Source organism: Prionailurus viverrinus, chromosome C1, assembly GCF_022837055.1.
Source record: "Prionailurus viverrinus isolate Anna chromosome C1, UM_Priviv_1.0, whole genome shotgun sequence".
NCBI classification, from domain to species: Eukaryota; Metazoa; Chordata; class Mammalia; order Carnivora; family Felidae; genus Prionailurus; species Prionailurus viverrinus.
The window spans coordinates 61,729,946-61,751,484 of NC_062568.1; the positions used below are offsets into that span (position 1 = coordinate 61,729,946).

The following is a 21,539-nucleotide window of genomic DNA, read 5'->3' on the forward strand; positions in this document are numbered from 1 at the left end:
ATAAGAACTGGAGGAGAGTCTCCAAATCCTACTCGTGGTGTGAAAGAGAGTGCAGGGTGAGAAAAATATATATGACAAGCTGATCTGGGAATCATGTCTTAATTTATTAGGATTTATCCCATTTGGAGAGAGATAAAGGGGAGTCAAATAAAGTGGAAATTGCTGCAAGTATGAGAGATCATGGTTCTTTTTAAAGGATTATAAAATTTATTCTTTACATCCTTTCCCTTAATCTCTGGTGCCCAGCAGTGCATACTGGTAAGTAGTCTAAAACTATGTGTTATATAGTCGCTGTAAACCAGAAGAAAGTCAGCTAGCCCATAACAGTATTATCTTTCAGTGGTTTCTCCATCAGAACTTTATTTCCTGTGTTTGTTATGAATCATAAGCTTTAAGTTGGACATGAATTGAAATTTGACTATTATTTTCACAGGCTTTTGAAGATATATATATTGAAAAGAAAAAGACCATTAAGATTATCCTCGAGTATGCTGACAAGATATTCACTTACATCTTCATTCTGGAAATGCTTCTAAAATGGGTAGCATATGGTTATAAAACGTATTTCACCAATGCCTGGTGTTGGCTGGATTTCTTAATTGTTGATGTAGGTACTTTGACTAAATTTTAAAAGAGGCTGTATTCTTATAAATAAGTGTTCTGAAGAACCTTCATTAATGTTGTTTGTTATCATATTTTAATTTTGGTTAGCCTCTTGTACTTTCAGACTATACATTTATGGGTTTTTTTGAAATATTAATATAGCCAGTAGAAATATCTCTGTAAAGAGTATTAAGAGAAATTCTTCAATGAATGCAAATTATTATCTGTGCCATTCTAACATTTATAATTTACTTTGCATGTGTTTTCTGCAGTAAGAGAAAATGTGATTTTATATACACGTATGTATACATAATTCAAATATCATTGCTGTTGGGAATAATAACAAAATGAAACACTAGGAGGTGGGTGTGGGAATGGAAGAGGGTAGAGGCATAGATTAAAAAGATAAAATATTGATTTTTTTTTACAATATAAAATTAGAAAATAAGAGACAATAAGGGATGTATCAAGCTGATGTGTTAGCTGAAAGTTATGTAAAAGTGGTGACACAAAAGCTATATAACTGTGTTAGGGAAATGGAGAGGCATGAATTTCAAAATATTTATCTCTTTCACAATGAAAAGGAAAACCAAAATGAGTCACACTCTTGTCCCCACCTGAAACATCCAACCTACCCTTAATCTCTGGAGTGGCAATGGAACAGGAAAAATAGGCATTGCCAATGTCAAGTAATAAATTCAGAGAACTGTTCAACACTTGAGTGATGGAAAATATATAGGCAAGGTTAAGTTTACAAATTATTTTTAACAAAGCAAAAATATTTTTTTGGGAATCTTGTTGAAATAAGAAAGAGATCCTAAAATAGCTGTGAGATTAAGGCATCTCAAATAGAAATGGTGCAACATCCAATTTATTCTTGTTTAGTGTTCTCTGTTTTATTTTATATTTTAATAATATAATTTAATAATATATCACATATAATAATTATGTTATTATATTTTATATTATTTTAAAAGGCTTTTTTAAGTTAATTTTTTTTTCAACGTTTATTTTTGGGACAGAGAGAGACAGAGCATGAACGGGGGAGGGGCAGAGAGAGAGGGAGACACAGAATCGGAAACAGGCTCCAGGCTCTGAGCCATCAGCCCAGAGCCTGACGCGGGGCTCGAACTCACAAACCACGAGATCGTGACCCGGCTGAAGTCGGACGCTTAACCGACTGCGCCACCCAGGCGCCCCTTAAGTTAATTTTTGACCTCAATATCCAAATCTAATTTTTCTCAGAATGATTTATGTTCTTCCATCTATTACTGATTTCCCTAGATTTTCCAAAATCTAGTCTTTGTGGCTAGGGAAAGGACATCTTATAATAAGTTATAATTTTTAGGGAGTTGTTTTCCATCTGATGTCTGGAATTAGAGGGCAACATGCAAATATTTATAATGTTAACAAGTGCTCTAACATTTAACCACCAGTTTGCATCATTAAACTTTTCAGAAAAGAAAAATATAGCATCATTCATAGATATCAAAATTACAAGTAAGAATGACTACAAATAGCAAAATCTGACTACAAAATTAAAACAAAACTCATCATTTCTACTCAAAAGTTTAATTTCTCAATTGTTATCCAAAGCTTAGTAAGTTCTTTTTAACAGGTCAAAATATAAAATATTAAAAACAATAATTAACATTTTGCTTTCTATATAGGTGATATGCAAAAACAATTTTTTTTATTGAGATATAGCCATACATTACACCTCTTATGTTATCTTAGGCTTTCTCTGTGAGATCTGATCTCTAATTTTTGATACTTTATGTTAGTGATTTCATATTGTTTGATTTTTTTTAATTTACCTTTATATATATGTTACCTAGTTACTAGATAGAAAAATAAATGGTAAGAAAGATGCTTTTGTAACACAATAGATTTAAAGAAAGGCTAAACAAAATAAGAAGAAATGATAGAATGTAGGCTTTTTCTTTTCTTTTCTCTTAACCATTAAATATGATTGGGTCTTTTATGGGTTATTATAAAATATTTAAGGTATTTAAAAACCTTTAAAAACGTTATCACAAACATAGTTACTTTCATCACTCAGCCTGTGAAATAGAAGTTTGCAAGTATGTATTTTAAGTTTACAAGAATGTATTTTAAGAAAGAGAGGGGCACCTGGGTGACTCAGTCTGTTAAGCATCCAGCTTCAGCTCAGGTCATGATCTCAAGACTTGTGAGTTCGAACCCCACATCGTGCTCTGTGCTGACAGCTCAGAGCCTGGAGCCTGCTTTGGATGCTGTGTCTGCCTCTCTCTCTGGCCCTCCTCTGCTCATGCTCTGTCTCTCAAAAATCAATAAGCATTAAAAAAATTATAATAAACATTTGAAAATTTTTTTTTCCTGATTAAAAGGGAATACTTGTTATCCTGATTAAAAAGTACATTTTCTTAAGTGTATTTAAGTGGAAAATAATAGACCTGAATGACTTGGGTGAATTTCAAATGATATGAGGAACAGACAATTAGTTCTGCTGGATATATAATATAAAGGACTTAAAAATAAACAATGTTACACTGAGACATTTGGAAGGCAGCTATGCTCACTACTGTACCACCAAACCTGCACAACATTGAGGCATTTGGAAGTAACTGTATGAGAAAGAACAAAAGTCTTCAACGCATTTTGATTCATAAATGAGTTTACTTGTCTCTGATAGCAGGAGCAGTGAACTTGTGAGCGCTGAATTTTTCCACTCTGTCAATAGTTAAATATAAGAACAACGACTCTCAGGTGTTCCTAGTCTTCCCTGGAAAACTTGAATCTTTTAGTCATTACTTCATTCATAATGAAAAGCTACATTCTGGACATTGTTCTTAGACATTACTTCCTGCTACACGCAGTGTAACAACAAATGAATATTTTAAATGGAACGCACTCAGAGACTTCATGCATTTACAGATCCAGATGTAAGGTCATTGAGGAGCTCATTGCTCTATTACCAAAATGTGTATTGATTTTATTTCTGTCCATGTTCTTTCTTCTAAGATAGTTTATTGTAAGAACACTAATTTCTGTTGCATACTGATCATGGTAATTGTGGCAGGTCTCACATGATGAAGGTCCGTATGTCTGTGTTGATTGCAAAGCCAGTGAGATCATCTACTTTTTGCTCTCTTCAATACAATTGAGATTTTTCTCCCAGTGTCTATTACTAGGTAAATCTTTTTGGTGCCAGTTCTGATAAATCACAAGGCAGAACAGCCTTGTGGGGAATTAACTCCGTCTCAAAATCATGAGTCTTCAAAACGCTTTTGAATAATGTTTACACTGAGACATAGGTTTGGCTGAATTAATGCCACACTCTTATGACTTAGCTTCAAAATCACACACTTTCTTATGCCCTGGGTTTTATTATAATTGAAATTTTGATAGTTGCTCTAATTAAATGCATAGCATAAATGTATAACATAAGTTGCTCTAATTAAATATATAGCATATCTAATTAAATATATCAAGCATAAACATATTAATAAGCAATTATATAATCATTGACTACAAACATGTAAAAAGAATGTGTGATTTTTATTCAGGGTAAGAAACTACTTTCCTTCTATTATTTCTTTTATTTTCATTAACCTTTCTTTAAATATATTTCCTTAACAAAAGCACATCTTACCTATTTTTAGCCAATGACTAGATAATTTGATATTTAAAATCATATTATTCTTATTGGTCTGCTGTTAGTGATCTTTGAATTTGACTTTTCCTCTTTATGCTTTATTATTTCATTGAAATGATTAATGAAAATTTTATTTTTTGTAGGTTTCTTTGGTTACTTTAGTCGCAAACACTCTCGGCTACTCAGACCTTGGCCCCATTAAATCCCTTCGGACACTTAGAGCTTTAAGACCTCTAAGAGCTTTATCTAGATTTGAAGGAATGAGGGTAAGAAAATGCTAAACGTTCTAGTATAATATTCTTATTTTCTAAATGGAGTATAAAATATGAAAAATAAGTATGTAGAAATTATGGACTGTTTATACACACATATATGTATGTATATATATAGATGTAATGTTTATATATGTGTATAGATATGCATATACACAGTATTCAGTGCATATTGTTTAACAAAGAGTAAATCAAATACAATAATGCCTCCTTCACGTAATACTGTTAGGCAGTAATCCAAATAAGTGACTTCTCCCTTTTTAAATGAAAATCTTCCCTGTGCTAGGAAATTTAGGTGAAGGGGACACTATTAGTTCTGATAACATCTCCCAAATACCAGTCATCAAGGACTTGCCTGTATCAGGTGTTCAAAAAATATATTTTTTTAAAGAGCTACCCTGGTAGGAGTCATAAGGAAAATCAGGGAGGTCAAGGGGCATCAGCCACCACCTTAAATTTCATCCTTAAAATAAATGTTTCAATAATAGTCGAATGATATCCAAATTGCATTTGAGAAAACTAAAGCTCTGAAAATTTACTGAATTTGCACAAGGCTGCATGGCGCCTGAAAAGAGACCATTTTGCAGAGACAAACAAGGTGAGAAAAATAATTACTAGCAACCTAGCTTTCAGAGCTGTATTAAACCAGCAACTTCATAAAATACATGCGGGACAATGACCTTATTTTCTCTAAATAGTCCATATCCTCACTTATTTCTGCTCTCCTTAAATTTATTTTTTTACCAGGTTTATACCTGCTTTCTCATGCTTCTGTCGTTCTCTTGGCTGAGAGTGCTTCTCCCTGCCCTGTCTCAACCCTAGCTCCCCAATATAGCAGACACCTACCCAGCCATTAAGCCCCAATTCATATTTGCTTTGTCTCTTCACCACCAGGCATAAGTGATCATCCTCCCTTTATGTTCAGACACACAAAATCCTTATTATATTATTTTGTACTTGTTTATCTGACTGCCTCTCTACCTGTAGTCTCTGAACAACTTAACACGCAGATTAGTCTATCTCACTGAAGTGTGATCTACAGACCAGCCATCAGCATCATCAAAGAATTTATTAGAAATGCAGATGCCCAGGCCCTCCTCCAGACCTACTGAATCATGAACTCTGGGGTGGGGCTCAGAAATCTGAAGCCTCAGGTGAATATCAGAGATCTTTTAGTCTAGCAGATCTTCAGAGTTATTCCCTGCTAAACTATGACTGTCATGTCTAGTGTTGAATGCATCCAATGTATAATGGCTCCAGTGTATGGGAGAGATCATAATTATACACAAATATTCATAAGTGTAATTCAATACTTTTATCATGTAAGAATTGAAAAATTACAAGTTGTGTTATCACACAGAAAGATAGTATTGGGATCCATTGACATTAACTTCGTTTTTTGAGCATTGGTAGAATGTTACAATTGATCTGGAACTTATGACTCCTATCTGGACTCACACAGACCATCTACTGCATTTTCTTGAACAAAGAATGTATTTTACCCTACAAGCTACTTCCCTCAGCAACTAAGCTAGCCCATTATTCTATCCTCTTTGCTGTTTGTTTTTTATCAATAATTGGAGAATGTTTTAATAGATTTGGAGGAGCAGATATATCTCTGTAGCATTTATTAACCACATAAAAGGATATGTTCCTTCCCACTGCAGGATCATTCTGAAGAGTAAATGAAATGATGATTTGAGGCATTATGTAGTTAGCTTCCTTTGAGTCTTGAGGATCTCAAGCTTATTGACTTTCCCAAATGGCTGCTCATCAGACCAATATGTACCTATCTCCCTCAGAGACGACCATTACTCACATTCTTTCAGCAAACATTTTAAACACCAACTATGTGTCAGCTATTAGGCTATAAAAAGAGTACAATGGTGAAGAGACTCCAGTCCCCCAAGACTGAGTGGGGGCAAAAGTCATGGAGAGACAGACAGGGAAACAGTGGTTACTCTATGACATCTGCTATGAAATGGTAAGCACACAGTACTACAGGACCATGGAGGCTAGAGTAGCTACCTTGGGAAGACTAGGAAGGCCTCACAAGGAGGTGACTTTGGAGCCATGACTGAAATAGTGGGCCTCAACCCCCAGGCACCTAGACATTCCAGGCAGAGATGCTAGCTGGTAGAGAAACATAGGGTTGAGTGTGCAAGGCATGTTTGAGCAAGGACTAGAAGGAAAAATGTGCCTCGGTGATAAGCACAGTGTGGAGGTTAGCAGGAAGTGAGGATGAAAGCATAGGCTTGAACAAGAGTTGACCACTTTGAACTTTATTCTCTACTCCTGTGTTTCCTAACCCTTTTAGTGTCACGTACACTATAAGGATCCCATAACAATATGAATCATCTCTTTGTTAAAAAAAAAATGTACAACCATAATGTTTTTCATAGAATTTTATGCTGGCATGGAAGCTCAGTGGCCCACAGACCCTACGGTACTATTGCTCTAGGTCAGAGGTCAACAAACTAAAGCCCACAGGCTGAGTGCCTGTTTTGTAAAGGAAGTTTTATTGCCTCTCAGCCATGCCCATTTGTTTATAATCTATTGCTATGGGAGCAGAATTGAATACTTGCAACAGAGAACATATAACCCTCAAAGCCTAAAAATACTTAAGAAAATGCTCACCAACCCCTGCTCTAGAAAATCTCAAAGATGGTCAAAGATTCTTAATGTTTCACTGCTTGGAAAAAAGAGGGAGCACAGTGCTCTCACTTAACAAATTAGTCTTTAACACATTTGGACTCAAATACAAACTAGAGCTGAAATATAAAAAGACAGGTAGGTTTCTAAAGATGGGGTAATTAAGAAAATCTGGAGAGTGATAAATGCTACAATAGTGTCCATGCAGGAAAATTGGAGTGGCAAGAGGCACCAGTGATTAATAGCAGTGGAAATGCTGAAAAGCTGAAATAAAGGAAGTATTAACTAATGATAAACTATTTCGTTTTTATTTTAACCAAGGCAAGCATTATCTATATTTAGCCCAGGACTTATATATAAAGTATATTTAGAGCTAGAATAATAAATTTGAACAGATGGCTCTCGTTTTGTAGATGAAGAAACTGAGGTCCCAAGGTCTTAATTGAATTCAGCACCATACAACTAGCAGAACCAATTAAATATAAGGGGTTCATACGCTGAAAGACTCCCAACCTTAACTCCAGCTTATATACACCAGTGGTTTCTCTATATAGGAGAATTTTAGCACTGACAAATCTAGGGCTAGCACTGACCTTTAAATGTACATTTTATTTATTTTTTATCATTTATACTTAGAAATTTCTTTTTTTTCCCTAGATTATGCAGATTTTCGACTTCACCTTACATATATCAGGTTTTTGGTTTATTATTTTTATTTTTTCATTTATTTAAGCTATGGTATCATTTTTAGCTACTTTGTTTTGCACTGTTGCTAATACTTTCAATGTGTTTATCAACTATTTTAAGTAAGCTTATCGATCACAGGGCTCCTGTCTCGTTTGTCTTGGTTGGCATACTACTAAGCATAGATAGTTAATACATGTTGCTTGGTGATTTGATGTCTTAAACATGTAAGGGTGGCTTTTCTAATTTCCTTAATTCTGCATTGTGTTTCATTAATGTGGGCCATTTAACATTTTTACTAATCCTAATCATCCTTTTCTTTCCTTTGAATACTAGGTGGTCGTGAATGCACTCATAGGTGCAATTCCTTCCATCATGAATGTGCTACTTGTGTGTCTTATATTCTGGCTAATATTTAGCATCATGGGAGTAAATTTGTTTGCTGGGAAGTTCTATGAGTGTGTTAATACCACAGATGGGTCACGTTTTCCAACAAGTCTAGTTAAAAATCGTTCCGACTGTTCTGCACTGATGAACATTAGTCAAAATGTGCGGTGGAAAAACCTGAAGGTGAACTTTGATAATGTTGGACTTGGTTACCTGTCTCTGCTTCAAGTTGTAAGTGAGCCCTGTCATGAATGCTTGATATTGTAGTGGACTCTGGATGAAGGATATAATTCATTGTTTAATCTATTAACTAGAAGTTAAAGATAATGTACTTTGTGACTTTAAAAAGAGACTTGGTCTTTCATAGAACATGTGCCTATAAAACATGTTCTGGAAAACTCTACCTCTGGAAAAATTAAAGTTCATGTGCAAAATTTTCAGGAATTGTAACAACCTGGAAATAATTAACTAGGACTAAGATTTACAATGTGACTTGGCACTATGTCCTTTTGGTGCTCGACATAGCATCTTTATATTAAATTGATATTTTGAAATACAGTAAAATTCAGTGATTTGATATCACTTAATAAATGTAACAATAAATGGACTGAATTCGTGTATGGCTGTTTTAGAGTGTGAGCTTCACATTCAGATTCTATTGTTATATTTACAGGCAACATTTAAGGGATGGATGGATATTATGTATGCAGCTGTTGATTCTGTTAATGTAAGTATTGGTCAATATAACACAAACTCTACAGTTTTTAAAGCTCCTGAGTTTAGGTCAGCCATTTTCAAATAGTAGCTCCAAGGAGCCCTTGGTACGTACACACAAAATGAAGAACTTCCTTCCACCCAATAATAGCCTAGTGATGACGTGTGCAGCATTCGGGGACAGAGCTTAACTCAAATTCTGGCTCTATCATATATAAGCTCTGTAACTGACTTTGAGCAAATTACCTTGCCTCTCTCAGCTTGTTTATTGGCTGTAAAAAGAAAAAAAAAATTACTGTCCATGTCATGGGATTGTTCTGAGGAACCAACCAGAAAATGTAAGTAGAGCACTTTGCACACCCTGGCAATAAGTGCTCAATAAATACATTTATCAAAATAAAAATTAAATATCATGTTATTCATGGGTTTTAAATTTTTTTATTCATAGATTTTGTTGTTTTTATGTTTAAAATGCTCTGGAAGGGTTTATGTGAAATGAGTCCTATGCTAAGAAGCTAAATCCAGTGAAGACATTTGTGTAATCAAATGAAGAAAAAAAAATCAATAAAATTTAAATAAATATGGCATCACATTCTTTACAGTTTTTTTTTCTGGAAATAAATAACATACTTTAGTTCAGTTAGTTACCAGATTGTCTGTCCTACCAATCTGAGAACAAGTACTACATATGGTTAAGTCCTTTGTAGTCATTTGAAGATTATATTCATGTACATAGTAAGCATGCAATACATATTTATTGCTTAATGCTTAATGCTTAATGTTGAATAAATTTTAAGAAGGTTTAGGCTGATCTTCAAGATGCTATGGCTTCTGAAAAGCCAAGTTCACCAAGGATAGCACTGTCTGGATTAACTTGTCAGACTATGTAAAAAACAAAATCATTAATGTTATTGTCAATATGCTGCTAACTTTTGTTAATCTTATAGGTAGACAAGCAGCCCATCTATGAATACAGCCTCTACATGTATATTTATTTTGTCATCTTTATCATCTTTGGATCATTCTTCACTTTGAACTTATTCATTGGTGTCATCATAGATAATTTTAACCAACAGAAAAAAAAGATAAGTATTTTAAGGGTTTTTTTTACTGTACTGAAAAATATGAACAATTATTTTCCTAAAAATATGATTTGAAATTTAATTTGATACCAATTAGTGATTAGCTTCATTATAACTTCATTTATTTTTTTTTAATAATTGAATACAGATATGCTTAATCTCATTTATCTCTGCACAGAAAATAATTATCTTCTGTCATATTTTTAAGCAATATGACAAGTATTGAGTTTTTGTCAATGTTCGCTATAGAGGATTGACTAATTAAGAAAAATTAATGCACTAATTGTTTATTCAAAGCATATTTCATAAGGAATTACTTCATTCATTCTCTGAGCCACTGCTCTGTGTGGTATACATTGGGCTGGCCCTTGATGGACAACAGCACAGGATATGTTTCCTGACTTCAGGGAGTTTGTATCATAGCAGAAGCAATGATACATGTAGTGGAAATTAAGATTTGTTGAATGTTGCAAGTAAGATACTTTCCTGAGATTTGTGTTTCATTAACTTTCACATCAACTGTATTAGTTTTTTAAGGCTCCTATAACCAAGTACCACAAACTGGTGGCTTCAAACAACAGAAATTTATTCTCTCACAGTTATGGAGGCTGCAAGTACAAAATCAAGGTGTTGTCAGGGCCATGCTGTCTTTAGAGCCTTTAGGAAAGGCTTCTGGTAGCTTCTGGTAGCTCAAGTGTTACTTGCCTTATGGCAGCATATCTTTAGTCTCTGCCTCCATGGTCACATGGAGTGTTTTCCCTCTCTGTGTCTCTATCCTTTGCTTATGAGGACACTCGTCATAGTGGATTAAAGGCTCACTCTTCTCTAGTATGACCTCACCTTGATTTAATTGCATCTACAATGACAACATTTCCACATAAGGTAATTCTGAAGTATTAGGGGCTAGGACTTTAAAATATCTTTTTGGGGGGACACAATTCAACCTAAAATATCCACCCTAAAATTGATTATTATTATTATTATTATTTATTATTATTATTATTGACTTTGTCTGATAAATGTGGGCATCCACAAAAAGGTTAAGTGATGTACCCAAGATCGTGCATCTAGTAAGCGATAGTTCTGATAAGGTCAGTAGTTGATCCCATGTACTGCATATATTTTTTAGCCCCTGCACTATGCCAGATCCCTAAATACTATAATATGAAACAGTGATAAGTGTAATAAAAATTAACAAAAGCAACAATAATAACAACAACAAAATAAATGGACAGAGAAAAAATAGATATAAATAGAAAAAAACACATTTATGTGACAATTGGTAGGCTTTGTAAGATTAATAAGAAGACATGTAGAAACTGAGAGGCAGAAAGATGGATAATCCACAGGGAGGGATAGAGAAATGTGTGAGCACATGCATAGGGCTGACATAAGAGGAAATAATCCAGGAGGAATAGCCTTCCATCCAGTTTGAATGGAGTTTTGAGATGGAATTTTATAAATTTTTTTTTTCAACGTTTATTTTATTTTTGGGACAGAGAGAGACAGAGCATGAACGGGGGAGGGGCAGAGAGAGAGGGAGACACAGAATCGGAAACAGGCTCCAGGCTCTGAGCCATCAGCCCAGAGCCCGACGCGGGGCTCGAACTCACGGACCGCGAGATCGTGACCTGGTTGAAGTCGGACGCTTAACCGACTGCGCCACCCAGGCGCCCCGAGATGGAATTTTAAAAAGAGAAATAGTACAAGATGAAGTCTTGCCTGAGAGCAGATCTGAAAAGCCATATTAGGTATTTTTCAGTAGGAGCTGATGTGTCATTGAGGTATTTTGAGCAAGGGAGCACATATAGGCAGGACAGTGGCATTTATTATGACTTGATGATGTGTCTGATTCTGTGTAAAGTACTCCACATGTGTAATCTTAGTCGCATTTTACAGCAAACCTAAAAGGCATTAGATCACCACTTCCCCTGTCAGAGAGGATGTGTTACTTGCGTGTGATCCAACAGTTAGGAAGTAGTCTCATCACAGATCCAATTCTGGAGTCTTCTTCCAGGGACTATGAAAACTCAGTTCTAATTTAAAAACTGAATCCAGCAATGATGCGTAGAATGACTGAAGAGAGACCCAAGACTAGGTCAGATTCTGCATTACCTGCTACCTGGACCACATTTAAGTCTCCACATTAGTCATTTGCATGTTCAATGAAGAGCCTGTAGTGGGTACAGTCTATAGTATTATCTGTGATTTGCAAGAGAATAAATCATCTAAGAAGTCTCAATTTTCCTGTCAAAGTTGGCTGAGTTACTGTAACTGTAGCACCACCCACAGGAAAAGAAATCTTTCCAAGATAAGGGGTAGGATTCCAAGAGGGAGTCATTTTAGATACTGGCTTAGCATTTAAGAAAAGATAGATGTACAAGAAATGAAATGTCATTATTGTACGTGACTGATATTCACAATTGGAAGGAAATTTAGTAAATGTTAAATGTTATTTATGCTTACATTTTCAAATATAGGTTATTTTCAAAGATATTTTGAAAATCCCATCTTCCATTCTTACATTTAATATCTGAGAGCCACACTTAGCTAACATTATCATATATTCATGGCTTTAGACAGAGAATCTCTAAAAATTGATAATTAACCTTGAAAATAAGTTTACAAAGTACACTCTAATTTTCAATTTTTTTTCAACTTTAGTCATTATATATGTGTATATATGGTATATAAGCATATACGTATGATTCCCCAATATTCCCTGCATAGGATCAATCAAACATATATGTAGATAAAGCCATGTGACCATGGACAGGACAGCCACAACCCTAACTGCTTTAATCTTCTTGCTTTTAAATGTTACTCTTACAAGAATTGCCACTCTTACAAGAATTGTGGTCCAGGTAGCAGGTAATGCAGAATCTGACCTAGTCTTGGGTCTCTCTTACAAGAATTGTCAATGGGTTGACACCATTACCATTACTGTCAGGCAAAAGTTACTAATTTAGAAGCACTGCCAACTACCACTATCCCCTACATTTCTTCTAGTATTTAATTTGCAATTTAAGCATACCTTTTATATTCTGACCTTTTCTGAATGGCCTACGGTTTCTTTCCACCTTAGTAAGAAACAGGACCGACACTTCAATTAACCTACTACATAGGAGATCTTCTGCTAGATAACTTTGTGTATGTGAATTCATCTAATCCACAGACAAGCTAATGAAAGTGGCATCTTTATAGAAAAGTATATATGCTGGGGCCTGGTAAGGATAAGTAATTTGTTTCAAATCAATCAACAGGTCCATTGGCATTCAGGATCCAAAGGTCTGTTTAACTTCAAAGCCCATATTCTTTTCCCAGCGTATTCTTGACTCTTAAGGCTTTTTAACTTAGTGCTTTGGTCTCAGCTCATAGCTCTTCTAATAACCAACCCCACTTTACTAGTTTTTCCAAATACCCATCACTTCTATAAGTAATGTTTTCATTTTAATGAGTTCATGTGATAATAAGAGTTTAATAATTCATTAGAAAACATACTTTGGAAAATTAGAACACAAATTATTAATAGGTTCAAGTTACAAAAGGGAAAAATATGTAGTATATTTACACAAAGACCTAGTATAGCCCTGGTTACGTATGGGTAAATTCTGAGTAAAGCAACCCCTTTTAGTAACTATAACCTTATTAGGAAGGTTAGTAACAACAACGGTAATAGCAACTAACAATTATTGAGGGCTTGTGTATCTGGCATTATTCTGAGTGCTGTGAATACATGATCTCAGTTGATCCTCAGAACAAGACAACTGAGATATAGCTACTCTTGTAAGGATGAGATGACTTATCCTTAAAGAGATTAAGAAACTTGCCTAAGGACAACAGAGATAGGATTTGAACAAAGATGATCTGATACTAGAACTACAGTCTTAAGTACTAAGTAACACAGCCTTGACATAGTGTGTAACGTTGAAAAGGACCAGCCTGATTTACAGAGTGTCTTCCATCTAGCTTTTAAAGGGATACATTTTGCACAAGGTCTCTAAAGCTACAGTAAAACCAAACAACACAAATTCCTCTATTAGAGCATTTTGTAATCTCCTAGTTTTATCCCCACCTTTTATTATTTTGGCAAACAAGGTATCATTAAGAAAAGTTAAAATTTGCCACTTTGATTTTTACCTCTAATTCAGAGTTCTCTTCCCAGTGTTTTCCTAGCTTCTTCTGGTAAGTTCTTGACATGGTATGGCATTCAGCTTCTGCTCATAAGTAGTTCTCTTAACACTGGCCTGAAGGCTCTCCTGGATACCTAGCATGAATATGTAAGATAAATACCAAAGACTGTATATCAACTAGAAGAAAGGTGAGTTAAAACAGTTTAAGAAAGAAAGCAGAGTCTGGTTACCATTAGGTATTTGATACATTTCTTAAAATGCGGTATGATAGAAAGCTATTGCCCAATCCAAGAAAACTAAAGGGAAACAATAACCAGATGATCTTTAACTCCCCAACCCTACAAATTAAGTAAGGATTCGAGAACTAAAAATTATTCAAAATAAATTCCCCATTACATCGATTATACTAATTTGTCCCATAACTAAAAAGTTGATGTTACACATCAATGTAGAAAATGTGTGAATCTGTAAAAATTACAGATAATTTTAAGAAAATTGGCATACCCTAAAAGAACAGATAAAGCTTCTAAGCCCCCTTTGTGAAATAAAGATCAAAAACCTTCATGTAAATTTTTTCGATGTTTCTTTCTTTTTTAATTTTTTTTAATGTTTATTTATTTTTGAGACAGAGAGAGACAGAACATGAGCAGATGAGAGACAGAGAGAAAGGGAGACACAGAATCCAAAGTAGGCTCCAGGGTCTCAGCTGTCAGCACAGAGGCAAAATCATGACCTGAGCTGAAGTCAGACACTTAACCGACTGAGCCAACCAGGCACCCCAATGTTTGTTTGTTTGTTTGTTGGTTGGTTGGTTGGTTGGTTGGTTTTGAGAGACAGAGAGAGGGTGCAAACTGGGGATGAACAGGGAGAGAGAGACAGAAGATCCAAAGCAGGCTCTCCACTGTCAGTACAGAGCCCAAAATGGGGCTCAAACTCACAAACCATGAGATCATGGCATAAGCCAAACTCAGATACTTAACAAACTGGGCCACCCAGGAGACCCCAAAAAACTTTAGAGTTAGTTATTTTTACTGTTGAATTTTAAAGGTTGTCTATTCAATTAGGAAGTCCTTCAGGTCAAGGATCTTGAATCATTGGTAATTTCCTCAATACCTCCAACACTATTATACATAATGTTGACACCCAATAACCTGCTTATATTGCAGTTTCTTTATTGGAATGAAAAAAGTAACAAGTTTCTTCAAACACCCCCCCTCCACACACACACACAGATATTGTGTGTTACATGTTCACTGTGCAGTAGTCTCCCCCACCCATTATCTATAGGGCATATGTTTCAGTGGATGCCTGAAACCATAGATAGTACCAAACCTTAAATGTACCATGTTTTTTCTTCTACATGCATACCTATGGTAAAGTCTAATTTATAAATTAGGCATAGTAAGAGATTAACAACAATAATAATAAAATAGAACAATATGCCATAATACAAGTTACGTGAATATCGTCTCTCTGTCTCAAAATATCTTATTGTACTATACTTCCCTTCTTGTGATGGTGTGAGATGATAAAATGTCTATGTAATGAGATGAAGTGAGGTGACTATCTGCAGACATTGTGATGTAGCCTTGGGTTACTATTCACCTTCTGACCTATGCCAGGAGGATCACTTGCTTCTAGACCACAGTTGACCGTGGGTAACAGAAACCACAGGAAGCAGAACCACAGATAAGAGGGCACTACTGTATATTCTTTTTCTGTGCTAAACAAATATGGCATTTATAAATGAATACAAATAACATAAAATTATTTTTACTATGGTTTTGGCCCCTACTTTTCATTAGAGTCCCAAATATTAGCCAAATCATCAAAAAAGATGTTCAGTATTATTTTGTATAACTCTTCCTAATATATTTGTAATCTAGCAATAAAATGCCCGAGATAGGTAGCAGATAAAATGAAATACCAGCACATAGTTTAAAATGACACGGGTTACTGCACCAAAAGAAAATTGAGCCAATAATTATTATATGTAATACATATATTTTACGTATGCACATTACATTATTTATGGAGAGTAACATGCCTACATGTAAGTAATTCTTTAAGATGGGTTTTATTTATAGCTACGTGGCACATAATAAATGCATTTTATTTCTATATTAATACATTTTTAACCTGTCTTAATGATCTGAAGAAAGATCCAGACCGTGATTCTGATTTTAACTAGATTTATTTTTTTATTTCTTTACCTTGGAGGTCAAGACATCTTTATGACAGAAGAACAGAAGAAATATTATAATGCGATGAAAAAGCTGGGATCTAAGAAACCACAAAAGCCAATACCTCGGCCAGGGGTAAAAAAAAAAAAAAAAAGAAAAGAAAAAAAAAAACCCAATTCATCTTAAAACAACACAAGGGTTAGGGGCACCAACCCTCCACACAGTCAAAATCTGCATATCAAATTCTGACTCCTCCAAATCTTAACTACTAATAGCCTACTGTTGACCAAAAATCTTACTGATAAACTAAATGGTTGATGAACACATATTCTACATGTTATATGTATTATATACTGTATTATATACGGTAAGCTAGAGAAAACAAAATGTTATTAAGAGAATCATAAGAGAAAATATATTTACAGTACTGCACTGTATTTATCTTTAAAAAACCCATGATTAATGGACTTATGTAGTTCAAAACTGTTGTCCAAGGGGCAACTGTATATTTTTACATATATATCTCTAGCATATAAATTTTCAATTATTTTTAATTCATCTTTAATGTACAACTAGTTCTTAAACATGAATGCTAATATTTGAATAAAAGGCCTTATAAAACTGAATATATGTATTTTGAACGTTATCACTGTTCTTAATATTCCTATAAAAATTACAAATAATTATATATGGTTTTACTTTTATATTAGCTACACAGCTTACTACTAGTGCAGTGGCCTGTGGAGAATACAAATAAAATGTAATTTTGATTGAAACTTATTTATCTAAGTAATGACTTTATGATGTAGTGATTGCTGTCTATCAGTAGGGTAAAACTAACATGAAGATTTTTAATATTGCAACAAATAGCAAAAGAAGCAGTTGGACTGGTTGTGAGTCTAAACTTTTTCCTACTGTGAAGTCAAAGACCAGAATGGGCTCAGATGGAAATAGTGAGTCTAAGCAGTCAAAGAATAGTTTGTATTCCTCTAACAACTTGGGGGAAAAATTTAAATGCATATAATTTAAATGCATATAATGCATTTAAATTTGTATTGAACATAACACACCTTGCCAAAGAGTCATGGCTGAAGACAAAGCCAATTAGTACCCAGCTGGCAACATGAGGATCACCCAGCACTTTTTAAATGGACATATTGCCAGGTCTCAACCAGACCTATTGAATCACAATCTATGGATTTGAAACCCTGGTATTTAATTTTTTGCATGCCCTACTTGATCTTGGTAAAATGCTTTAAGGCCTTTCCTAAAAGGATTTTGAAGAAGCTATGTTTCCTAGAAAGCATAATACTAACAGTGAGACTGAAAAGAAAGGTGATTTGTAAGTATGAATATGTATGGAAATACATATTCCATACATGAAAGAGATAGGAAAATATAAGTCTCTGATACTACAGCAGTCATATAAGACACTGCAACACATTAGTTAAAATAATATGGCAAAGTAGAAATTTAGACACATGAGATTTTATTAACTTGAAATACTCCGGGTAGTAGAGCTGAGGTATTTTAGTAAAAAATTACTGGTGACTGAAACAATTCATATATAACATACTAGGGTTGGATAAGCTTAAAAGCAAATGTTAGTATACATGACCAACTGAAGTCTGTTTGGTATATACTGAAAGTCAACAACAACAAGAACTTTTCATTCACTCTGACTTTGATTTAACTCATGAATAATATCTCTTGTAGAATCAAGAAATTATGACCAAAGATAATATATGCAACTTTGAAGACACAACTTTAAAAAAAATCTTTTACTAATGTAATGATTAATGGATATTTGCAAAATTTACTCTACATTCCATATTATTCTTGTTTCTTTACAGAACAAATTCCAAGGATGTATATTTGACCTAGTAACAAACCAAGTGTTTGATATCACCATCATGGTTCTTATCTGCCTCAACATGGTAACCATGATGGTAGAAAAAGAGGGACAAAGTGACTACATGACTGATGTTTTATATTGGATAAATGTGGTTTTTATTATCCTTTTCACTGGAGAATGTGTGCTGAAACTGATCTCCCTCAGACATTACTACTTCACTGTAGGATGGAACATTTTTGATTTTGTGGTTGTGATTCTCTCCATTGTAGGTAAGACCATTTTGAATCAAACTAAACTTCACACATGCTCAGAGAAGGTTCTGAATTCTTGAATGTAAATTTACTTTTGGATATTTTAGTAAAATGAAGAATGGAAGAAACTTAAAAACAAAACTAAATAAAACAAAGACCTCTGTGTCAGAATTCTTATGTTTATGCTATAGGCCTCAAAGCCACAAGCATGTAATACTTCTTGATATTTGATTTCCAAGATTACTTTTCACAGAAGTAGCAACTACGTCTATATGTAGGGTTGAAGGTAGAAAGACCTATATGTAGGTAGGAAGACCAATGCAGAATCTGAAATCACCTCCAATTTTAGCACATATGAGAACTGTCCCTTGATTAATGATTACTAACAGCCAGAATATCCCTGACTCTGTGTGAAAATTCTTTCTAAATTCAAAGTGAAGGTAAGGTCTTAAGAAATGCCATTTTCATTTCTTATGGCTTCATACTTGGCAAAGACTTGTCAATACAATCATTTCTCAACCAACCTCAGTCATATCTGTGAATCACAGCACATGGTTTTATACTTTCTCCCCTTTACCATAGGTGTTTTTCTGTCCTCTTGTTTTTTCATTATCTGTACAAGCTTTGCCCAGTATTTTAGGGTTTCATCTATTTTAAGAATTACAAATTTTAGACAGAACAATATTGCAGAGATGATTTAATACAAATTCAACTTATAGATGATAAAACAGTCCCAGAAGGGTTAAAGGTCATATGATCTAAAACTTCCTTATTGAGTACCATGTAACTTAGAAGAGGCATTCAAAACCAGTTTTTGAAAAAAAGAGAAGTAAGAAAGTATTAAGATATAATAAAACGAATTAAAATTTAGGTAGGAATCTCAGAGGAATAACAAGCAAAATAGTGGGAGCATTCCCATTAAATTAGGAAGAAGAGTGCTCCTCTATCACTTCTATTTTTAACAGTATTGGCTGATGCAATTAGATAAGAAAACAGAGAGGTACATGTAGCCAGTTATCTTCATCTTCAGATCATATTATGGCATTCTTTAAAAATGAAAGAGAATCCACCAAAAACATGGATTCAGTTAGATTTCAGAAGACACAAATTTTAAATCACATGTATCAATATTCATAAATGTTTTATATGTGGACAAAAAAATGTGGAAAGTATACCTAAAGAAAAATATCATTTATATTGGCAATAAAAATAAAGTAAAATATCTAGTAACAACTTTAATAAGAAATGCATAAGACTTCTATGAGGAAGCTAACATACATAAAGGAAGTCTTAAATAATTGAAAGGCTTTTCTTTTACTTGGATAAGAAGGCTATCACTCTAATCATAACCCTTTTTAAAATAAATTAATTATAAATACAGTGTCATCCCAGTGAGAATATCAGTAAGTCTTTTTGCATGATGGAGATAATGGCAATATAAGTCTAAATGATTATAAAATTCATCTGGAAGAAAAATTAAAGTATTGCTAGATATTTATACTATTATAACACTGATGAAGTAAAACAGTGTTTTAAAAAGCTCAATAGAGGGGCGCCTGGGTGGCACAGTCGGTTGAGCGTCCGACTTCAGCCAGGTCATGATCTCGCGGTCCGTGAGTTCGAGCCCCGCGTCGGGCTCTGGGCTGATGGCTCAGAGCCTGGAGCCTGTTTCCGATTCTGTGTCTCCCTCTCTCTCTGCCCCTCCCCCATTCATGCTCTGTCTCTCTCTGTCCCAAAAATAAATAAACGTTGAAAAAAAATTTTAAAAAATAAATAAATAAAAAATAAAAAAATAAAAAGCTCAATAGATTCAAATAGATAATTCAAAATTTAACTTCAAATATATAGAAGATAAATAATTTGCTCAGTAGAAAAATCACATGAATCAAAGATTAAAGTGTAAAATAAAATAAATTCAAGAAGAAATAGATTTATAACAATGAATCTGAATCGAATCATCCTTCCTATGTCATCTCACAAATTTGAATCTATGAAGAAAAAAATAACAACTATGTCTACATAAAAATCAAAATATTCTATGGACAAAAACTAACCACTACCTCTCCCCAAAACAAAAAGATTGGAAGACAAAATACAGGGGAAAAAATTATGTAACATTTAAGAACAATAAAGACACTTTCAATAGAAAAATAGTCTCCCTAAATCAATAATAGTAAATATCTCAATAGGGAAATGGGCAAAGGACTTAACATGGCCAAAAGAAAAAGTTGAAAACAGCCAACAAGCACACAAAATATCCAATAAATAAGAAAAAAATGTAGATTTTTTTTTCCAAGAAAAATGCAAATAAGGTACAATGAGATGTTTTGAAACATCATAAAGATTTTCTGGTAAAAATTATAAAGCATTACAATACTAATTGAGCATGCAGAGTATGAGCACTTTCATATATAACTGAGGAGTTGTACAAACTTTCTGGAGATAGATTTCGTGATAGATAAAAAATTTTAAATATACTGTTTGATCTTTTATTAATGTATTATCAAATGATGCTCACGTAACTAGAAAAAATATACCTACTTGGATATTCATCTCAGCGAAAACAACATAAATTTCTTCAATATGTGTTTATTTGGAAAGAACATTGTAAAACTATAAGAAATTACTTTGTTGTCATTTGTATGGAAATATTTCCATGACATATGATGAAGTGACTATAATTATGAAAGATGCTTATATAACATAATTATATTCCTGTGACAATGTGTGTGTGAGCTTGCATAGAAAAATGTCAAAAGTGATACTCAGCAAAATAGTAACAGTGATTATAATTGGTGATATTTCAGGTGATTTATATTTCCTTTTTAGCATTTTACTGTACTGCTTGAACTTTCTACATGAGTACGTATTACCCTTATAATTAAAATTATTTTGGAGGAAAAAAATGTCCACAAACTTAGTAAAAGGAGAGAAAATGTCACAATGATAATTTCATTTTCCTTTGGGATTGCTCAATCTTTTGATTGTTATGAAATTGCTTTCAATATAAAAGGACAGTTCTGAAATCGTAAGAGATAAGATGGCAGATAAAAATACTTAAAGTCATGATTTTCTGTAGCATGGAA

The 21,539-nt window shown here is 33.9% G+C and overlaps 1 protein-coding gene across 1 annotated transcript in view; it reads left to right on the plus strand.

Annotated features, from left to right (window-relative positions):
* Nucleotides 1-21,539, plus strand: part of SCN9A (sodium voltage-gated channel alpha subunit 9) — a 170,806-nt gene that overhangs the window by 147,806 nt on the left and 1,461 nt on the right. The window contains exons 20-26 of the mRNA XM_047873440.1: nucleotides 434-607; nucleotides 4,384-4,506; nucleotides 8,185-8,466; nucleotides 8,909-8,962; nucleotides 9,897-10,034; nucleotides 16,378-16,482; nucleotides 18,201-18,471. Coding sequence (XP_047729396.1) covers nucleotides 434-607; nucleotides 4,384-4,506; nucleotides 8,185-8,466; nucleotides 8,909-8,962; nucleotides 9,897-10,034; nucleotides 16,378-16,482; nucleotides 18,201-18,471 — 1,147 coding nt within the window. The remainder of the gene's footprint in view (nucleotides 1-433; nucleotides 608-4,383; nucleotides 4,507-8,184; nucleotides 8,467-8,908; nucleotides 8,963-9,896; nucleotides 10,035-16,377; nucleotides 16,483-18,200; nucleotides 18,472-21,539) is intronic.